Source organism: Oncorhynchus kisutch, linkage group LG1, assembly GCF_002021735.2.
Source record: "Oncorhynchus kisutch isolate 150728-3 linkage group LG1, Okis_V2, whole genome shotgun sequence".
NCBI classification, from domain to species: Eukaryota; Metazoa; Chordata; class Actinopteri; order Salmoniformes; family Salmonidae; genus Oncorhynchus; species Oncorhynchus kisutch.
Genome location: NC_034174.2, coordinates 17,991,901 through 18,014,896, shown reverse-complemented (window position 1 = coordinate 18,014,896; position 22,996 = coordinate 17,991,901). Strand labels below are relative to the sequence as shown.

Sequence of the window (22,996 nt, the reverse complement as noted above, 5' to 3'; positions counted from 1 at the left end):
CCCATGAGCACTGGAGAGGAAACGAGCCAAAACAATATGCCTTGTCCTGCCTTGGAGAGCAGAATGTTCCATGTCTCTGTTGTCCTTTCCCCTCCTCTCCGCTTGCTGTGCCATCACCTTCTGTGTTCTAATACCCTCAGGACTCTGCCAAAATACACTTCTGAAGAGGCTGATTGGCCTGCTCTGATTCATGCTGTAGCCTATACCTGCTCCTAACAGTGAGTGAGCTGCATCATGCATCGAAGCCTGCTGTGATAAATGACCAGGCAGATAGAAAGGGTAAAGGAGGAATCCTTCAAGACTGTTTTGTTTAATTACCAACCAGCTAACAAGTGAATGGGTTTGATTAGGCTCAGCGGGAAAAGGTACGTGCCTGTCAATTAGAAGGCCTGGAAAACTCAGGCTGCCCTCCACTGATTAGAATGTCAGAACATTCAGAAATAATCATTTGTCCCTGAAAGCTTCAAACGAGAGCTCGGCAACAGAAAAAAACAACATGACCCTGAAAGCAGTGTTCTTGATAAGTACCCCAGCTGAGATCAAACTGTCACGAATCACAATGCGTTTTACACTGGCTCTGTCTATCATTTGTTCTTTGCAGTAGATCGAAACCTAGAAGTATAGTTTAGCTGTAGGGTACTGCTTGTGTAATCAATCAATCAAATGTATTTATGAAGCCCTTTTTACATCAGCAGATGTCACAAAGAATACAGAAACCCAGCCTAAAACCCCAAACAGCAAGGAAAGCAGACAGCAAGCAATGCAGATGGGATCACCACTGATTTTATATACCTTTTAAATGACATGATGATGGTGATGATGATGACGCTAACGACGACGACAACGACGATGATGATGATGGTGGTGATAATGATGATTATGCTGGTGGTGCTTATGAAACTTTCAAAGTCCTGGTGGGAACAATGAGCTTGGATTAACACAAAGCACTACAAAAGATGCAGAATGGGAAAAGTTTTTCAAGAATGTACAGTATTTCAGTTGCCTCAGTCACGCATACAAATGTTTTATTTTATTTTTTAAATGTACTCCTCTGTGAATCCTTTTGGCCTAAGGAGCCAAAGTCTCTGGGCACATAAACTTACTGAATCACCAGACAAATAGCCAAACAAAGTGTTTATTTCAAAGGTTACTCTTCAAAATGTGTGTTTTGTTCTTTTTGAAAGACTCAAACCACAAAAGATGTGACATTAAAAAGATGCTGACATTTACAGTAAGAAAATGACTGGAGAGACCCACCTGACAGTTACCAGCCAACATGATGCTCGTTATCCTGTGAATCATAGCAGATCTGAGATCCTGCCTTGTCCTGTGATCCTACAAATGTACTGTATACTATATGTTGTATTGTTATTTTTGTGGAGGCAAATGTAATGCACACACCTAGGTGCTGGCTAGCGGAGTAGAACATTTGAAAAATAAAAGTAGAGCCACAGACTCTAGGAGCTCAGATGCAATAATTGAATAACCAAATAAGAAATGTTTCGACAGACAAGCTGTCTTCATCAGGTTATGATTGTTATTTTTACCATCATGGTGAGAGTTATTTTAACATTTACTTACAGTACAATTAACCTAGTATTTTGTGACGATCCGAGCTCAAGCCCATCGTCCCTTAGAAATTAGGCCTATCCCTTACGCATTCCCCAAATTAATTTGTTTTCTCACACTTTTGCATCAATAAAACCATTATTTTTGGTCATGTTACTCTGCTGTCCAACTGTGTGCTACAAAAACCAAACCCGAACTAGGCTTCCTGGTCGGTCATTCTTAACAACTTAGAATGTTTAAAGTTTGTTTTCTCTGTGAAATAAAACATTCAGCCAATCTCAAGGCCTTGTATTATCTACAAAATGTCCTCTGATTTTGTCAAAATGCAATATTTATTTTTTACCAAAGAAACCCTGCCACACAAACAATATTCATTTTGAAATGTGTCCAGATAATTAGAGCACCTCCTAACTCATCACACTCCGTCCATCATTAATTTTCACCCTAGCATGTCGCTCTGTGATGATTCTGCAACCCCTTTGGAGGGTGAAGAATCAAACAACCCTACACACCTGCTACTCCACCAAATCAATTCCAACCAGACAAAACTGGTATTCTCCCTATTCTCCCATGTTATTATTCTTATAAGGAGAGTCAGCGTGACCCTGAAACCCTGGTGTAATTTTAGTTGTATTTGATCTCACACATTTCTTCTCCTTTCTCCACAGATCTGACATTCTCCTGGATTTTTAATGAGTATCCCTCGTTTGTGAAGCAGGACACACGACGCTTTATCTCCCAGGAGACGGGCAATCTATACATCGCTAAAGTGGAGCCTTCTGATGTGGGCAACTACACCTGTGTGGTGACCAATACTGTCACCAAAACCAGAGTCCAGGGCCCGCCCACGCCTTTGGTGCTCCGCAGTGATGGTGAGATCCAGTTCTACGACAACCACTTACACCCTATCAAAACAGTATATTCCTATTTCATATGTTCATTTTCTGGCTGTTGTGCTGTGTAATGTGTGCAATACTATCACATTAGAATAGTTTAATTTGTTCACAATCAGTAGGTGAAATGTCAGTAATATTAAACTACACTACTATACCATTAAATCATACATACAGTATATGAATAATTGTATATCTGCATAGTGTTAAACATTAGTTAGAGAAAGCCAACAATTAGATCACTCAGAAAAAATACATTTTCATTGGAGAGCCTTTGACAAAGCTTTCTTGCATGGCCTTGAGCAGATCTTTTACTCCAACTGTTTAGGCCTCAATCTGAAACCAGAAGAGTCCTTTTAACATGAACAAATATCAGATATATTTCTCTAATCGTTATATCTAGCAGATATGTCAGGCGCAAGTACATGTAGCGGACATGAGTTGGTTATGGTCACAGGATGAGGTAACCCGCCTGCAAACATCAAAAACCAGCATCGGCCCTCGGCCCATGAGGGAATTTCATCTTGGTCTAATGGGCTAATATGTTGGTTGTTCCTGTGGGAGAACCCAGTTCATAACCCACATGTTACATTCAGTATGTTAGCATGAAAACTACCACTGCTAATTATTCATCCCTCTTAGATATGATCATGAGTAAATTAACCCTCCCTATTAAATATGGTCATGAAGACAACTATAATTGGTTGAATCAGGGGAAACATTTATGTGTAGTCAGCCGACCTATCATTAAATAATTCCACATTTTTCAAGATGACAACCATTGTTCCTCTTCTCAAGAAAGCTAAGGTAACTGAACTAAATGACTATCGCCCCGCCCCGTAGTACTCACTTCTGTCATCATGAAGTGCTTTGAGAGACTAGTCAAGGATCATATCACCTCCACCATACCTGTCACGTTAGAACCACTTCAATTTGCTTACCGATCTAATAGGTCCACAGACGATGAAATCGCCATCACACTGCACACTGCCCTATCCCATCTAGACAAGAGGAATACCTATGTACAAATGCTGTTCATTGACTACAGGTCAGCATTCAACACTATAGTGTATACCCAAACTCCTGGGTCTCGACTCCGCCCTGTGCAACTGGGTCCTGGACTTCTTGACGGGCTGCCCCCAGGTGGTGAAGGTAGGAAACAACATCTCCATTCTGCTGATCCTCAACACTGGGACCCCACAAGTGGGCATTCTCAGCCCCCTCCTGTACTCCCTGTTGATCAATGACAGCATGGCCATGCACGCCTCCAACTCAATCACCAAGTTAGCAGATGACACAACAGTGGTTAGCTTGATTACCAACAATGACGAGACAGCCTACAGGGAGGAGGTGAGTGCCCTCGGAGTGTGGTGTCAGAAAAATAACCTCTCACTCAATGTCAGAAAAACAAAAGAGATGATTGTGGAATTCAGGAAACAGCAGAGGGAGCACCCCCCTATCCACATCGACACAACAGCAGTGGAGAAGGATCCTTTTAAGTTCCTCTGTGTACATATCATCGACGAATTGAAATGGTCCAACCACACAGACAGTATGGTGAAGAAGGCTGAAAAAATGTGGCTTGTCACCGAAAACGCTCACTAACCTTTACAGGTGCACAACTGAGAGCATCCTGTCGGGCTGTATCGCCGCCTGGTACGGCAACTGCACCGCCCACAACCGCAAGGCACTCCAGAGGGTGGTGAGGTCTGCACAACGCATCACCGGGGGCAAACTACCTGCCCTCTAGGACACCTACACCACCCAATGTCACAGGAAGGCAAGAAAGATCATCAAGGACAATAACCACCCAAGGCACTGCCTGTTCACCCCGCTTCCATCCAGAAGGCGAGGTCAGTACAGGTGCATCAAAGCTGGGACAGAGAGATTGAAAAACAGCTTCTATCTCAAGGCCATCAGATTGTTAAACAGCCACCACTAGCACAGAAAGGCGGCTACCTACCTACAGTACATTAGAGTGTCTAGTTTGAGAAAAAAGACCCCTCACAAGTCCTCAACTGGCTTCTTCATTAAATAGTATCTCAGACTGGCCAATAAAAATAAAATATTAAGATGTGCAAAAGAACACAAACACTGGACAGAGATATGGCTTTTTCTTTGCAACTCTGCCTAGAAGGCCAGCATCCCAGAGTCGCCTCTTCACCGTTGATGTTGAGACTGGTGTTTTGCGTGTACTATTTAATGAAGCTGCCAGTTGAGGACTTGTGAGGCACTCTAATGTACTTGTCCTCTTGCTCAGTTGTGCACCGGGGCCTCCCACTCCTCTTTCTTTTCTGGATAGAGATCTGTACGAGATCTTCAGTTTCTTGGCAATTTCACGGGAATAGCCTTCATTTCTCAGAACAAAAATAGACTGATGAGTTTCAGAAGAAAGTTATTTGTTTCTGGCCATTTTGATCCTATAAACGAATCCACAAATGCTGATGCTCCAGATACTCAACTAGCTTAACACACTCTTTTAAAAAAGGAGTTAAGAAGAACCATTAAGGGTTGTTTGGTTTGTCCCCATAGGGGAACCCTTTTTGGTGCTGGGTAGAACCCTTTGCATAGAATTCTAACTAGAACCTTCTATGTCGGGTTCTTCGTAAAAAAAAACTGTAAATGGTTCTATCTAGAACCCTCTATGAAGAGTTCAGGCTAGAACACTCTATGAAGGGTTTTACCAAAAACCCTTTTATCCTCTAAAGCAGGGTTCCCCAACTGGTGGCCTCTGGGCCGAATTTGGGCCAAGTGTTTTTGACCCCAATGTTTTCTGAGCCCCAAAAAAGAGTGTAATAACTCCCGTAAATCAGATCCAAGTGATTTTAATTTAGAAAATCTGTTCCAAAGTATTCCCACACATACAGTGCCCCTTCACTTTTTCCACATTTTGTTTTGTGACAAGGTGGGATTAAAATTGATTTCATTTAGTATTTTTTTTAAAGCAATGATCGACACAAAATAATGAGTAATGTCAAAGTGGAAGGAAATGTAACATTCATAAAAAAAGATATAAATAAAAGATAAAGCACTAATATATCTTGGTTAGATAAGTATTCAACCCCCTGAGTCAATATGTGTTAGAATCACCTTTGGGAGCAATTACAGCTTTGAATTTTTCTGATTAAGTCTCTAAGAGATTTCCACACCTGGATTGTGAAACATTTGCCCATTATTCTTTTCAAAATTCTTCAAGCTTTGTCAAATTGGTTGTTGATCATTGCTAAACACCACTTTCAAGTCTTGCCATAGATTTTAAAGCAGATTTAAGTCAAAACTGTAACTTGGCCACTCAGGAACAATCACTATCTTCTGGGTAATCAACTTCTGTGTAGATTTGGCCTTGTGTTTTAGGTTATTGTCCTGCTGAAAGGTGAATTCATCTCCCAGTAATGGAATTTATTTCACCCAACTTTTAACCTAAATCCAATGACATGGTGATTTTTTGTTGTTGATTTCACATTGAATTCAGGTTAGTTAAAAACTCAACAAATTTAAATCAAAATTAGATGTTGAATTGACATCTGTGCCCAGTGAGCTTCCTTACAAAGAACCATCGTCTTTCAAAAAGGTTTCTTCAGATGAAAATGGTTCTTGGTATAACCCTATTAATCCACAAAAATCCACAAATTTGGAACCCTTTTTTCTAATAGTGTAGGGACTTGGCAATCGACTCGGACTCAAGGTTTAGTGACTTGACTACATCACTGATTAGAGCCTCATCCAGCTATCTCATTTACTATGCCTGATAGGGCCTTGGCTACCTGGCTGTATTAGACAATGGAGATACAAATCTGAATGAGGTTTCACAGTCAGTCAGGGAACCGTGCCTCACAATATCAAGGAGATGAAATTGGCTTGTTTCTCCCATTTCAAGAGCCCATTTGGGCTGAGAAACCTCTGGAAATGTGATTTGCAGATAGAGAATACCAGCAACAATGAGAACCTGTTATTGGTTTTCCAAAAGAACCACTTCTCAGGTGTATGATTGTAATCGCTTATAGGACATATGTAGACATAACAGACATAACGACATATCATATTATCTGTGTTGTTGTTTTTTGCTTTCTTATAATTGGTTGTGAATTACTCCTCCTCAGGTATAATGGGTGAATACGAGCCGAAGATTGAAGTTCAGTTTCCAGAGATTGTCCATGTAGCCAAAGGATTGACTGTGAAACTGGAATGTTTTGCATTAGGAAAGTAAGTGGACTCTGGGCTTGGTTAAACAGGCACACAAATACATGAAAAGCATAAAAGTTATTAAAAAACTGCAAGATATTTTTCATGTATCACTGCATGCCTCCAACCCTCCTCTGATTGAAGCTGAGCTGGACATCTGAGATTTCTCGTAGAGTTGGGGCTGTGATTCCTGGTACACTAGCTGAATTATGTATTACCTACATGTCAGTTTTTTTTGTCTGATCAATTGAATCCATCTAGGTTAAGTATTGTGGTGAGGTTGTAATATTACAAATGATTTGTGTTTGTAATATGAACATGCTACATGGTTTCTCTTTCCATTCCTCTTTACTCCAGCCCTGTCCCCTCTATAAACTGGAGTAGAGTGGACGGAATCCCCTTTTCTAGGAAAGTGGACGTGAGGAAAGCCAGCGGCGTCCTGGAAATCCCTTATTTCCAGCAGGAAGACGCGGGCACATATGAGTGTGTGGCAGAGAACTCCAGGGGGAAGAACACTGTAAAAGGAAAGCTCTCATTCTACGGTAGGTGATCCTGAACCACATAAGTATTTGAACCAGTGAAGGCTGCATGTGTCAGCTTCGCTCAGATTGAAATGCATCAAAGGGAGACCTAACTGGGTTTAAAACACAGCCATCGGTAATCAACTGTGGCCACTTTGCATGGGGGAGCATTGTTTTAACAGAGCATCCCAAATGATTAAGGCCATGATGCCCATAATATTTTGATCCAGATTAAAGCAATGATGATGTGGATGAGGAGGAGACCTTGGATGTGACCTTGTGCGTGGGACTTGTATTGGTCTCCACCAGATGGCATTGTGATTGACATCCAACTTGACTGGAGATCAAAGCTGTTAAATGTACTATACTTAGACCAGGGCCACATATGCCATCGGAATAATCCGCAGTGCAGCATCTGGATGAAGATGAGGAAGAGTAGTTGTGAAATGTGATTGTTAGTGTTATTAGTTGTATTCTTGTCTGTTTCATTCAGATAGTATTCTGGTGATATCCTCTAATTAATAATGTAGATCTTCAACTGATTCCCTGCTGCTGAATATTTCTGTTTTGGATTTGCTGTCATTGTCATCCATGCATGTATTATTTGTATTATTATTTAACCTTTCTCTTGGTTATTGAGATAAAATCATCAAAAACATCACTGTCTATTCAGGATGTTTCAAGCTGAGAGAAAAATAAAATAGTTTAGCTAAATGATTTTTGTCCCCCTGTTAGGACCAATATTATTGTCACTATTGGCCCCAGCATTAGACCGTATTTTGACCTCTAATAACACAGCAGGCCGTCTCAAGGCTCTATCAGTGTCAGAGTGGAGTCTAGTCAAATGAAGGGCTGCGACCTTCCGTTGTTCTCTAGTAGTCATACGATGGCATTCTTCATACAAGACGTCCTTTTATTAAGTAAGTACCTGTAGGCTATCCTCACCACTGAGATTTATCTCTACCTTCTGGGGTCGTTCTCCGCTGCATGCCTAATGGCCCATTTACAAGAATAGCTTGCCTGGCTCCCTGCATTTTTTATTACACTTGTTGTTTCATTGTTTATATTCCACAATGTGGATCAGTCACAGATAAATGCTGGAAAATACTCTAAAGAAACATGGCCGTCTGGACCAATTATATGAAAGTATGTTCGCTTTGGTAGCAGCAACGATATACAGTATAGTTATAGGGATTGCAAAACAAAGTTTTTTTTAAAACTGAGCACAGCAGGTGATAACTAACATACATACTTCTATGCAGGCCATCTATTTCCGTGTGGGTAAATATTTATGATCTCTTGATTTTCTTCCAAATTCAACTGAATATCTCTCCTTCAATTGGTTTCCTATCTCTATGCCCCTGTGGTGTGTAAGTCAGGCTCTGTCAGCTGTCAGGAATAACTCTTTCTGTGCATTAAACAATTTGGCATTATTTACAACGTGCCTGCCTCCAAGCTCCCTGCAGTGTTGCTCTGGCTGTGAGCTACAGGGGATAGGTTGTCCATATTAGCAGCAGGTCTGCCCTATTTTGATGTGCTTTCTCTCTCTATCTCTTGCAGTGCATGCTGGACGTTTTTTGGAGTTTGAGTGTTTGGTGTGAAGGGCTCAGTTCTAATTAATTTTCTTGGGTTAATGCACTTTGTTTTAGCGGTATCCACAGGTTTTTTCAAAGTTAGGGTGCAAGAGGACAGAGTTAGTTTCCTGGGGTTTGGAAGATGTAGTGTGTGTGATGGCTTCTCAGCCTAGCGTGGAGGAGACCCTGTCGATACGGCATGGATTCAGGTGCATTCCTGAGAACGGAGTTGAAGTGGAGGAGGTTCTGCTCGCAGTCAGTGAACAGGTAGGAGCTGAATTTATACATTCCGCTTCCGGAATGAACAAAGCTGTGATTGTGTTCATGAAAAGGGAACATTTGGTTGGTAGGCTAATTGCTAGTGGTATATTTGTAAGGGGTGTGTTGGTGCCAATTTTGCCTCTTTCTACCTCTTCGACAAGGGTGGTAGTTGCAAATTTGCCTCCGTTTATTACGGATGATCAAATCAGGAAAGAGTTGAGTCGTTCGGTAAGTTTGCTAGCAGTTTTCGTATACTGTTGGGAGGTTTTCAGGCAGATGCCGTTAAGCACGTTGTTTCGTTCCGGAGGCAAGTGTTTATGTTTCTGAAAACAATGTGCAACAGCTAAATGTGCATTTTAAAGTGAGGCATGGGGAGGGGCTCTAATCGAGGTCAACGTGCAGGGGACAATGAGATGCAGACAGCTGAGGCTGGGACTAGTCATGCTATACATGGTGGTGTAGCTGAGGCTGGGACTAGTCATGCTATGGATGGTGGTGTAGCTGAGGCTGGGACTAGTCATGCTATGGATGGTGGTGTAGTGGAGGCTGGATCTAGTCATGCTATGGATGGTGGTGTAGTGGAGGCTGGGTCTAGTCATGCTATGGATGGTGGTGTAGCTGAGGCTGGGTGTAGTCATGCTATGGATGGTGGTGTAGTGGAGGCTGGATCTAGTCATGCTATGGATGGTGGTGTAGCTGAGGCTGGGTCTAGTCATGCTATGGATGGTGGTGTAGTGGAGGCTGGGTCTAGTCATGCTATGGATGGTGGGGTAGCTGAGGCTGGGTCTAGTCATGCTATGGATGGTGGTGTAGTGGAGGCTGGGTCTAGTCATGCTATGGATGGTGGGGTAGCTGAGGCTGGGTCTAGTCATGCCATGGATGGTGGTGTAGTGGAGGCTGGGTCTAGTCATGCTATGGATGGTGGTGTAGTGGAGGCTGGATCTAGTCATGCTATAGAGGGTGATGTGGATGAGGCTGGGCCTCGTCAGGTTATGCTAGTGGATGAGGAGAGTATAGTGGGGAAGTGTGGAGAAGGGGGAGAAGAATGAGGTGGGAGGGGAGAGGCTGGTGTGATCAAAGGCACCATGGAACCTTTGCCTGGTGCTGGAGGGGATGCCCTGACCAGAGAGGAAGGGCAGGTGGTCAGGATGGGAGATGGAGATGAGGAGGAAAGTGAGTCTGAGGAAAAGGATGATGAGTTTTTTTTCAGACTCTTTTTCAGACTCTGACAGCCAGTCAAGCAGAGGGGTCAAAGTACACATTGAGAGAACTGACAAGATTCCCGGAATGAGACCAAGGGGAAAAAAGTTAATCTTGAGGCTTTTTTTTCTGATCCGAGAAAGTTTGTAAGATCAGTACATGCTATGAAAAATGAGGGGCATGGTGTCCTCTCACCCAGGAAACGGTTTAGGTTGGAAGTGGGTCACAACAGTGCGTAAGGGTCAACCTTCAGACACTGTTTAGATTAATAGTTTCTTTCTGGCACTGGGGATTTTTGAGCTTTGCTATTGGTCTCTTTCTTTGCTGGCTTTTCTCCCACTTCTGATGGAGACACTTCGGGTAGGCTCGCTCAATATAAACGGCGCCAGAGATACGGGAAAGAGGAGTGTGTTGGGTGAATATGTAAAACAAAAAAATTACTGTTGTTTCTGCAGGAGACGCATAGTGATGTGGTGATTGGAGGCTCTTGTGGAAAGGAGCAAGTGTGTTGAGCCATGGGGCAAATTTTTGTGCAAGGGTGGCAGTCCTTTTTGTACTGGGTCTGTCTGTAAAAATGTGCTCCTCAAAGGTGGTGTGTGCTGCTTGCTGTAAAATCAGAAATGAACAATATGGTTTTGTCTTTATAAATGTGTTTGCACCTAACATGGGGAGAGAGAGGGGGATTATATTTGGGAGTCTTAGACAGGAACTCTCACAGGTAGCGCCTGAGGAAATGCTGGTGGTCGGCGGGGACTGGAACTGTAAAATGGATTTTACGAAAGACAGAAATGGGGAAGAGCCTCATTCAATGTCAATGGGAGTGTTAAGGCACATCATTAATCAGTTCGACCTAGTGGATGTTTGGAGAAGTAAACATCCCAACACAAGACAGTTGAAGTTGGAAGTTTACATACAACTTAGCCAAATAGATTTAAACTCAGTTTTTCACAATTCCTGACATTTAATCCTAGTAAACATTCCCTATTCCCTGTCTTAGGTCAGCTAGGAATGATTTATTTCAGCTTTTATTTCTTTCATTGACATTCCCAGTGGGTGAGAAGTTAGCATACACTCAATTAGTATTTGGTAGCATCACCTCCAAGTGACTCAAATGATGTCAATTAGCCTATCAGAACCTTCTAAAGTCATGACATAATTTTCTGGAATTTTCCAAGCTGTTTAAAGGCACAGTCAACTTAGTGTATGTTAACATCTGACCCACTGAAATTGTGATACAGTGAAATAATCTGTCTGTAAACAATTGTTGGAAAAATGACTTGTGGCATGCACAAAATTGATGTCCTAACCGACTTGCCAAAACTATAGTTTGTTAACAAGACATTTGTGGAGTGTTTGAAAAATGTGTTTTAATGATTCCAACCGAAGTGTATATACATTTCTGACTTCAACTGTACATGGGTGAAGGTTTTTGGGGCTAGGGTAAGTGCAGCCCGACTTGATCGTTTGTACATGTCCAGGAATCTACGCAATAGGCTGTTGGGCGCTACCAATCTCCCGGTGGGGTTTTCTGATCACCACATTACCATAGCTAGGTTGTCTATTTCACCATGGCCCCGGCAGGCATCCTATTGGACGTTTAATGTAAAGCTCTTACAAGATGCCACTTTTTGCTCAGATTTCCAGACCGTTTGGGAAAGGTGGGGGCAGCAGAGGAGTATGAGTCTCTGATTCAAAGGTAGGATGTGGGGAAAGTCCAAATTCGTCTTTTCTGTCAAAGGTATACAGCTCTCTCATCCTCAGAGGCTAGGAGAGTATTGGGGGAACGAGAGCGTAGTATTAGTGAGATGGAGGTAGAGATGGTGAGGCAAGGCAATGTAGACCTCCAGGCTAACTTAGCTGAATTACGTAGGGACCTGGGCTGTTTTTTCCAGGTTAACTTCTTGATGCACCTATCCATTGGACTAATGGAAGGAAACAAACTTGCACACTTTTGATGGACTTAAAGGGGCAATCTGTAGGTGCTACATCTATTTTGAGATTTATAAATGATATATACAGTGTGGCAAAAAACGTATTTAGTCAGCCACCAATTGTGCAAGTTCTCCCACTTAAAAAGATGAGAGAGGCCTGTAATTTTCATCATAGGTTTACTTCAAACTATGACAGACAAAATGAGGGAAAAAATCCAGAAAATCACATTGTAGTATTTTTAATGAATTTATTTGCAAATTATGGTGGAAAATAAGTATTTGGTCAATAACAAAAGTTTATCTCAATACTTTGTTATATACCCTTTGTTGGCAATGACAGAGGTCAAACGTTTTCTGTAAGTCTTCATAAGGTTTTCACACACTGTTGCTGGTATTTTGGCCCATTCCTCCATGCAGATCTCCCCAGAGCAGTGATGTTTTGGGGCTGTTGCTGGGCAACACAGACTTTCAACTCGCTCCAAAGATTTTCTATGGGGTTGAGATCTGGAGACTGGCTAGGCCACTCCAGGACCTTGAAATGCTTCTTATGAAGCCACTCCTTCGTTGCCCGGGCAGTGTGTTTGGGATCATTGTCATGCGAAAAGACCCAGCCACGTTTAATCTTCAATGCCCTTGATGATGGAAGGAGGTTTCACTCAAAATCTCACGATACTTGGCCCTATTCATTCTTTCCTTTACACGGATCAGTCGTCCGTCCTGGTCCCTTTGCAGAAAAACAGCCCCAAAGCATTCTTTGTCCTCCAGACCAGCTGACTGGTGTGTTTACAGACATATTCAATCTCTCCCTATCCCAGTCTGATGTCCCCACATGGCCTTCGTCAGAGTTTCCACGTCAGAACTTCTGTCATCATGAAGTGCTTTGAAAGACTAGTCAATTATCATATCACCTCTACCTTACCTGTCACTCTAGACCCACTTCAATTTGCTTTCCGCCCCAATAGATCCACAGACGATGCAATCATCATCGCACTGCACACTGCCCTGTCCCATCTGGACAAGAGGAATAATGATGCTGTTCATTGACTATAGCTCAGCTTTCAACACCCTAGTACCCTCCTAGCTCATCATTAAGCTCTAGGCCCTGGGTCTGAACCCCGTTCTGTGCAACGGGCTGCCCCCAGGTGGTGAAGGTAGGAAACAACACCTCCACTTCGCTGATCAACTTCGCTGATCCTCACCACTGTGCCCCCACAAGGGTGCTTGCTCAGCCCCCTCCTGTACTCCCTGTTCACCCATGATTGCATGTCAAATCACACCTCCAACTCAAACATCAAGTTTGCAGACGACACAACATTAGTATGCTTGATTAACAACAATGCCGACACAGCCTACAGGAAGGAGGTGAGGGCTCTGGGAGTGAGGTGCCAGGAAAATAACCTCTTACTCAATGTCAACAAAACAAAGGAGATGATTGTGGACTTCAGGAAACAGCAGAGGGAGCACCCCCCTATCCACATCGACACGACCTCAGTGGAGAAGGTGGAGAGCTTCAAGTTCCTCGGCGTACACATCACTGACAATCTGAAATGGCCCTTCCACACAGACAGTGTGGTGAAGAAGGTGCAACACCATCTCTTCAACCTCAAGAGGCTGAAGAAATTTGGCTTGGGACCTAAACCCTCACAAACTTTTACAGATGCACAATTGAGAGCATCTTGTCGGACTGTATCACCGCCTGATACGGCAACTGCACTGTCCGCAACTGCAGGGCTCTCCAGAGGGTGGTGCGGTCTGCCCAATGCATCTCCGGGGGGCAAACTACTTGCCCTCCAGGACACCTACAGCACCTGATGTCACAGGAAGGCCAAAACAATCATCAAGGACAACCACACTAGCCACTGCTTGTTCACCCCGCTACCATCCAGAAGGCGAGGTCAGTACAGATGCATCAAAGCTGGAACCAAGAGACTGAAAAACAGCTTCTATCTCAAGGCAATCAGTCTGTTAACTTCTTGATGCACCCATCCCATTACCGAGATCATTTTCGTCAACATCCGCTGAATTGCAGAGCGCCAAAATCAAATTAAATTACTAAAAATATTTAATTGTCATGAAATCACAAGTGCAATATAGCAAAACACAGCTTAGCTTGTTGTTAATCCACCTGGTGTGTCAGATTTCAAAAAAGCTTTTGGGCGAAAGCTAACCAAGCGTTTATGTAAGGACATCTCTCTCAGCAGACAAAACATTACAAACAACTAGCAGCCAAGTAGATTGGTCACGAAAGTCAGAAGAGCAATAAAATGAACTGCTTACCTTTGATGATCTTCGAATGTTTGCACTCACAAGACTCCCAGTTACACAATAAATGTTCCTTTTGTTTCATAAAGATTATTTTTATATCCAAAATACCTCCATTTGGTTGGCGCGTTATGTTCAGAAATCCACATGCTCGAGCGGTCACGACCGGGCAGACGAAAATTCCAAATAGTATCCGTAAAGTTCGTAGAAACATGTCAAATGTTTTTTATAATCAATACTCAGGTTGTTTTTACAATATATAATGGATAATATTTCAACCGGACTGTACCTTCTTCATTAGGAGAGAGAAAGAAAATGTCTGCTTCAAGCTGTTGCGCATGCAAAACGCTGCTGGCACCCAGCCATACAATGACGCGATGTGTTCTTTCTTGCTCATTTTTCAAAATAAAAGCCTGAAACTATGTCTAAAGACTGTTCACAACACGTGGAAGCCATTGGAAAAGGAATCTGGTTGATATCTCTTTAAATGGAGCGAAGGCAGGCAATGGAACAGAGAGCTTTCAGGAAAAACAGCACTTCCGGGTTGGATATTAGAGGGTTTTCTATCCTAATCTGACAATTATATGCATATTCTAGATTCTGGGCCTGAGAAATAGTTTCATTTGGGTATGTTTTTCATCCAAACATCAAAATACTCTGTCGTAGGCAGTGGTGTCAAGACTGGCCAGGTGGAGGTGGCTCCAGCCCCAAGTGTCATATGGAGGGAGGTTGCTGATAATCAACAACCTGGTGGCAACTTCCTGTCCTCAACCCCCCCCCCCCTCGCAAGCTGGTGGACTTTTTCTGGTCGGTCCATCACTGGCTGAGGGCGGCAGTGTTGTACATTACCGTCCACGAAGGAGGACACAGAGCCTGGTGGAACTGGAGAGCAGGGTGGCTGCATTCCTACTAAAGGCGGCACAGAGACTGATGTACCACACTAATGTTGGCTTGAGAGAACCAACATGCGCACTGTTGAGAAGAGCTGGCGGATTAGGGTTGGACCGGCAGCTGTGAGGCTGGAGAGGCTGAGTACAGCAGTTCTCTCTGATTTTTACTCTGAGGGCCTGGCAGCTGCTAAGGCCCACACGAGAAGGGGGTTTGGAGCCTGGGGTGTGGATGTGGGAGGAGCCTATTTTCCACAACCCAGCCATACCTTTGAAATCGGATCAGTTGGCCACCCTGCAGAGGCAAATGATGGCAGTGGGCTTACTAAGGCTGGGTGACCTGTGACTGATGGGAGAGGAGGGGTGGAAAACTCCGGAAGTCCTGGCACAACAAACAGGAATAACGTATCTTAGGCTGTTGGAGAGATTCCTGGAGAAGGTCCAGGAGGCAATGTCTGAGCCGGTAAGGGGGATGTTTGAGCAGCCAAAGGGGGAGGGGCCACCAATGTTTCTGCCACTGCATGTGATGGCAGAGACTGAGGACTGGCAAAGGGGTCTGGAGGATTTTAACACTCCGAGTCTGGGGGAGTTTGAGGGGGGGGGGGGGGGATTAAGCCCTCTACAACCTCTGCATTAAGGTGAGGAACATTAGGAGCCTAACAGGAGTGAAGGAACATCAGTGGCAGGGGGTATGTGGGGAGGAGAGTATGGTGGGTTTTATATGGAGGGGGCTCTACAAACCCCCAGCACCATAGAGGTCAGGGGACCTCCAGTGGAGGGTTCTACATGGAGCCCTGGCTACTAACAGCTGGTTGGCACAGGTTGAACTGGGAGTCGGGCAGGGGAGTCCTTTCTGTGTTATGAGAGAAACTGTGATTCATTTGTTTTCTGTGTGCGCCAGGTTAATGCCATTAATGTCTCTGTTGGAATGTCTGTGTGAGAGGTTGGGGGTAGTTTTTACTGTTGGGATGTTTATAATGGGGTACAGGTATTCAAATAAGGAAAAGGCCAAATGTTTGTTGTTGAATTTTCTGTTTGCTCAGGCAAAGTTGGCTATTTGGATAACAAGGAGGAACATGGTCAAAGGTGGGGGGATAACAGACCCTTTACTATTATTTAATGGGATGGTCTCTGCGCTTTAGGGTCGAATTTGAGTTCTATAAAATTATAAGGAGATATGATGTGTTGGGGGTGCTGTCTGTATAGCTGGGATATACGGTTGTAGAAGTGGTGATTTTTGTGGGGGTTATTGTGATGTGTGGTGTGGTTTTGTATCGTGTGGAAGAGGGAAAAGTGAGTATGGTACACATGTATGCAGTACAGGATATATTTTTGGTGTTTTATTTTAAGGGGGGGTGAGGTTTTAATGAAATTAGAATGTTTCATTAAAGAAAGACAAAAAGTAAAAAGTGTCTCTCTCTGTCTCTCTCCATCTCTCTGCCTCTCTGCCAGGTGATACACATCTGTAATCTTATTTTTAAGTATGCTTGAATTAAGCTTTTGAGACATTCGTCAGCAGTGTGTCAGAATCAGGGAATGGAAAAATGTATCTTGTGTACATCAGTACAACCTGCAGCCACAAAGCTGTGAAAGCCTCAGCTTTCTGCCTAGAAAAGAGATGAAGGCATTATTTGAGTTTCTTAGCAGTTATATGCTAATGCTTTAATTGGGTTCTTCTGGGTCTTGCACATCTTGTGTTTTTACAAGGTAAATGATAATAATTATTTCATTTTAGTCAAAGCTACATTTAAATACATCTCTATTGTCTTACTCTTGATTGGAGAGATCATTTTGACATGTCGATATTTGCCAGGTATAATGATTATGAGTATTAAATCAAAACACAGGGACTAATGATCATGGATCATTTGCATTCTAAAAGGTTGCCTACTCAATACAACTAAAAATGCATATGCCACTGCAGTTTATTTAATACTTTCCTACAATAAGTAGTATCTCAAGATACTGCACATAAAAACTTTGTCCTAAGTCCTTTTCTCTGATTCCCCTTTTGCCTATCCCCAATCTCCCTCTTTGCTTTAGCCAGTTGATTTGAAATGTTTGGGCTGATTGTGTGCACACCGGGCCTGATGCAGCCAGGGATGGGCTGCCTGTTTTCATTTTGTGATCTTTGACTGAGAGTCGATACGTTCACAGTGGGTGAGGGATGGAGTGAGCGGCCCTGACAAGGCTAAAAAACAACAACAACAACAATGGGGTCGTGGGGGGTGGAGAGGTTGGAGCATGGCCACGAGGATCCTCTGTTAGATTGCACTGGCATGGATGTGATGCTAAATGACTGGTGATAATGGAGTCTCAAAGTACCCCTCTCTCTCTTTCTGCTATCTCACACTGGCTACCCTCTTAATACCCAGCCACACACAGAGACCCACAGACATTTTTTTTCCCTCTTTCTTCCTTTTTCTCTCACTCTTTTTATTTCTCTCTCTCTATTTTTGCTCTCTCACACACATGCATCACATCAAATACATAGGGATAGGGATACATTTGCAATTACTATTGGATTCCTCACTGTGTCATCTTGAAATTGTTGAAAGCAAGCTGAGCTGAAGCAGGAACACAATTAGAGTTGGATTTGTATGTACTATTACAGATAAATCACCTCCCAGTAATGGAAACGTATGGTGTGACAATGACCTGGTGTGATAGAGGATTATAGCGTCATCCACAACATGGATAGTTATGAGGATAGTAAATCTGGAGGTTTATATTCCTCATTTTGCCCCTCACTAATTCGTTAACCAGTCATGAGTTACTTGGAAGTTAGAGTAGGAATCAATGCAGCTCCTGTATAATTGCACCATCACTTACTTCAATGGTTTTGGGAGAGGTATTTTATGGCACTGTACTGTACACTCTTATAAAAAAGGGTTCCAAAAGGATTTTGTGGCTGTCCCCATAGGATAACCCTTTTTGGTTCCAGGTAAAAACCCTTTTTGATTCCAAGTAGAGCTCTTTTGGGTCTCTGTTGAAAGGGTACCTCATGGAACACAAAAGTGTTCTATCTGGAACAGAAAAGGCTTCTTCAGAGGGTTCACCTATGGGGACAGCCAAGGAGCCCTTTTTTGTTCTAGATGCCACCTTTTTTTCCACCCATGGACACACTAATACGTCTGGCTTGTATTAATAAACCTAACACTTGGATAGTCATGTACCATTTACCCCATCTGCTGTATTTTTAGGTTGTACTTCTGTTTAAGCATAAGGTCAATGCAATGCAAATTGAGCTTATGCTTGGAAATTTATAATGTGTTGTGTATTTGAGGTTTAAAAAGGCTTCTGTAATTTGTAATTTCCACTTTGAAATTTCAGACTTGAAAAATGTATCAACACCTACAAACATGTCTATAATTATAATCCACATAATAATTCAGAATTCCAGTTGCTTCAGGATTAATTTCCTGCTGTAGAAAACTGGCTCAAATTAAGATCCTACATCTGTATGTGCTACTGAAATAGGTAACGCAAATTTATCTTAGTATAGGATCAGTATAATTATATATATTATATAATTTCAAAATCCTGTACATTATTTTAGTAAGGAGGATAGTCTACCTGTAAGATATATTATTTGTGTGAGTATGTTCTAATTCACCAAAATGTTCTTTTTGACCATGCAGCCCCTCCACATCTGATAGAGAAACCTGAGGATGTGCAGAAGCCCATTGACGACTCTCTGGTGTGGGAATGCAAAGCCACCGGGAAGCCCAAGCCCTCCTATAGGTGGATGAAGAACGGAGAGAACCTGGAGTCACTGGAGGTGAGACCTATATGGAGTGAAGTGAACAGTATAGATGCATTAAAGAGGTCAATGGAATGCAGACAGTGGGGGATAGAAGAAGGATGCTGGATTGGTGCACATTCAACCAATCTGCTCTAACAAAGTGGATATTCGTCAAATCCGTCATGATTGAAATATTGTAACAGGCCCACAATGTGGTTGCTAAATTCCAATGCATTACATGTAGAATTTGTCCCTTTTCAGGTATAGAAGAAGTGACTGCTAAATGCTAACACCCGTTCGAATATGCTGGTAGTATAGCTAGCATACAGAAAGTCATTTTTAACTGTAATGCAGTGTGTAGGTGACGATGACATGAACATGTATTGGAGTTGACATCCATTCAAGCATTATACTCCGACTTTTACCTCAACATAGTGTGAAATAAACATTGAAACAATAGCGTAAATGTAGGCACATTTTTTTTGCTGGGGGGCAATGAGGAGATTCTGGGTGTTTCCCCCACGGCATCTTTCCCCCACGTGTTTCCATGGCATTTCCATTGTTTTTATCGAGTTTGATTTATCTCTTTACCTAATGTATAGATGCTCAGAATTTGTGCTGATTCGGGCAGATGCAACGTTAGTGTGTTCAGATAGAAAGGCATCATGCACAACAGACACCATTCTCATTTCACTGCAGATAGTTTTATGAACTTAAATTACTGTTATAAACCTTGCAAAAGCAGTGTGCACCCACTTGGCTTGTTCAGCCTGCTTTCCTAGTATATGGGTCCATGGTTTACTTCGTTGTAAAAACGGAGATCTAAACACAATTTGGCTAGATATCACCTTTATTCCTTTAGTGCATGGCTTTAAAATGTTCAGTTCCCCAGAACAACACTTATCTAACAGGATTTTGATTATCCTGAAAGTGTCTGCTTGGCTCTGGTTTGTTAAGTGTCTACAATTTTATGCTGGTCTTAGAGCGTCGTAATCTTCTAGTAAAATCTCTCTTCTCAGAGTGAAGTCATTACTCCTGTACACCAATGGAGAAAAAGGAGAAGAGCCCCTTATAAACACACTGACTTTTGTGCATCCTAGATCGACTGTAGCTAGCCAGTTATTTAAGCAATAAGGCATGAGAACCCGGGGATTATTGTGTGATAGCTCCCGACTAAGGGCGGTTCTTTCTTAGGAGGTTCAATTGTATTATTATTATTATTTTTTTATATATATATTTTTTATATTAACAACATGTTTTCATTAAAAACATTATTTTAATGATTCAATTTGTTTAATTTCCTCTTTCCACCAAATGATATAGTCAGAGCAAAAGTAAGTTGTTAGTGCTGAGGTTCTGAAGACGCTAACAAAACAGGCTAGTTGTTAATTCTATTCTCATGTTTTGACCTAGTCGTTCATTCTTTTCATTCCCATGTAAACAAGTTATTGGCATGTAGCTACCTAGCAGAGGTTCAATGATGACGAGAGACAAGAACTTCAATAAATAATTATTTAATAAATAATGTATAAATAGGCAACAACCAACTGATTGTTGAGTTAATACTATAGCTATTGAGGACAGCTAAGCTAACGTTACTTCTCCTTTGCTAGCTAGCCAACTAAAGCTGTCACACAATCACATTAAGTAGCTGAAATTACAGCAAACTATGTGCATTTTTGTTTGTTTTACCTTTGTTTCTATAGCCAATTCTTTGGATATATCCATTATAATGATCCTGATAAATGAATTTGCCTGGATCAGAGAAGCTGTCAGTATCGCCACGTTCAAATGCATGGCACAGTGGAGATCGCAAAAAAAAGATTGGATAGGCACACAGCTTATATTAACCCTCACTCTAACAAACCAAATGCAGGCTAGTAGCTTGGGGAAATATGTCTAGACGTTTTTTTCCAGGGGAGATTAAGTTTATACAGTAAATTGACTGGCTGGTCTGTTTGACAGTGGATGCACATTGATACATCTAATGGAACTGTTCATGGGCATGTAAGGGCCATTTTTATGTTTGTGCTTTTCTTATAACTGATTTCTGTCTTCTATTCATGTGCTGTTCTATAAACCAATTGCTGTGCTCATGGAGGTGGTTGACTGAACAAATCCTCCTCTTATCAGTAGCTACAATTTGGCAATACGCCCAGCCAAACCATGTTTTGAGAACAAATGAAAGATATCTCAGTTTCAAGGTCTCAGCTTAGAGAGGAGAAGCCTTGTGAGGTGTTGGTCTGTCACATTATGAAACAGTATTGGTTGGTCACATGAATGAAACAAAATGGTAATGATTAATTAATTATGCTAAATCATGCAAATATAACGTGTTTGTGTATAGCCATATATAAGACAACTGCTGGGTCTGCCCAAGCAGAGCTCCTGATTGACATGTGTACTATGGTGCATTGAGTTGGTTGGAAACTCCCCAGCGCGCTGACAAGTAAACAATGATTTATTTCAACTTTGAGTGTCCCTGTGTAAGAATTTCCACGACAGGCATTGTGATGGTACGACTCCCTGCTATCAACCAATCAGCATCCAGAATCCAAACAACCCATTTTATAAAAACACATTGACTATTGTGCATCCTATACCTACTGTACTATAGCCACGTGCCTCTCTCAGATTACCCATAATGAACACAATAATGAGAGCTGAACACCTACAGTAGATACTGTACAGTGTAGACTGCAACTGCAAGGTTATTTGTTCAGCTTATAAAAGTGCAGGGTCAGAGTGGAGTATCTATTACGGCTTTGTGGAAATATGATTCAATATACCTGAATGGGAACGCGACAGGTCCCCTGTGCTACAGTACGTGGCCAGTATATTTGCTGGAGATTGATGGTGAGCACTCAGGCACAGCTTGGACGAAAAAATAAACAGACTTTATGTAAATTTTCTTCATTATGCAAAATGGTCACAAACAAAACAGAGGGTATCGATCATTCCGTCGATGTTATATATGCAGGAGAAATGTGAGACGCAGGCCTGTTTTATTGTTACCAGAGGCAGTGCTCCAAACAGCAGCAGCAGGCTCTGTCTCTCTCCTTTGCCCATAAAGCCCGATTAGGGTTGCCTTCAGCTGTGCATAATTAACAATCTGTCTAGTCATTGCATCACATTTTATTAAAAACCTTTACAAGGTCTACTGAAATGGTTTGCATTGTTCTATCGCTTGGTGAAAGAAAGGATTAGATCAAATTTACCCCCATCTGTTTGAGGGATTATTTTACTCAAAGTAGTTTTTTATTTCCATACACTTTTAGAAAAAAACGTTACAATAGGGTTCTTCGGCTGTCCCCATAGGAGAACCCTTTTGTGTACAATGTTCAACCCTCTGTAGAAAGGGTTCGACATGGAACCCTAAAGGATTCTACCTGGAACCAAAGGGGTTCAACCTGCAACTAAAAAGGGTTCTTCAAAGGGTTCTCCTATGGGGACGGCCGAAGAACACTTTAAGGTTCTAGATAGCACCTTTTTTTCTAAAGAGTGTAACATATAATTCTAACACTTCTAGTTCAACTGGACAGATTTGGGGACCATCTGTATCTGACGCCTCTGAGTGTATCTGTTATAAAAGGTGAGACACATCGATGTGTTCATTCTCATGGACTAGGGTTTCCTTAATATGGACATAAATGGGAGGATTAGTAATGCACTTGGATAATTAGATTAATCAAGCAGAAGTGTTACATTGTTTTAAATGTCACCAGCAACCAGTGCAGCTTCATCAATCTGATAACTAAAGGTCATTCATGGAGGGAGGGCAGGAAAGGGGAAGATATACCATTTGGTGTGATTCATTACAGTAAATCAATATGGACCTTTTCTGCTTGTTCTGCTCATCTGGACATAGCAGCTGACTGCAATGGCTTATGATATTACCTTAATTTTTGCAAATAACTTCACAAGTTTTGTCCGGAGCTAAAGTGCATGGGTACACAGTAGACTATGAATAG

The 22,996-nt window shown here is 42.2% G+C and overlaps 1 protein-coding gene across 3 annotated transcripts in view; it reads left to right on the top strand.

Moving 5' to 3' along the window:
• The window catches only part of LOC109877366 (contactin-4-like), a 219,870-nt gene that overhangs the window by 133,099 nt on the left and 63,775 nt on the right, over positions 1 to 22,996 (top strand). For all 3 annotated transcript variants that reach the window (XM_031791209.1, XM_031791254.1, XM_031791153.1), the window contains exons 6-9: positions 2,238 to 2,441; positions 6,563 to 6,665; positions 7,002 to 7,186; positions 18,922 to 19,061. In XM_031791209.1, coding sequence (XP_031647069.1) covers positions 2,238 to 2,441; positions 6,563 to 6,665; positions 7,002 to 7,186; positions 18,922 to 19,061 — 632 coding nt within the window. The remainder of the gene's footprint in view (positions 1 to 2,237; positions 2,442 to 6,562; positions 6,666 to 7,001; positions 7,187 to 18,921; positions 19,062 to 22,996) is intronic.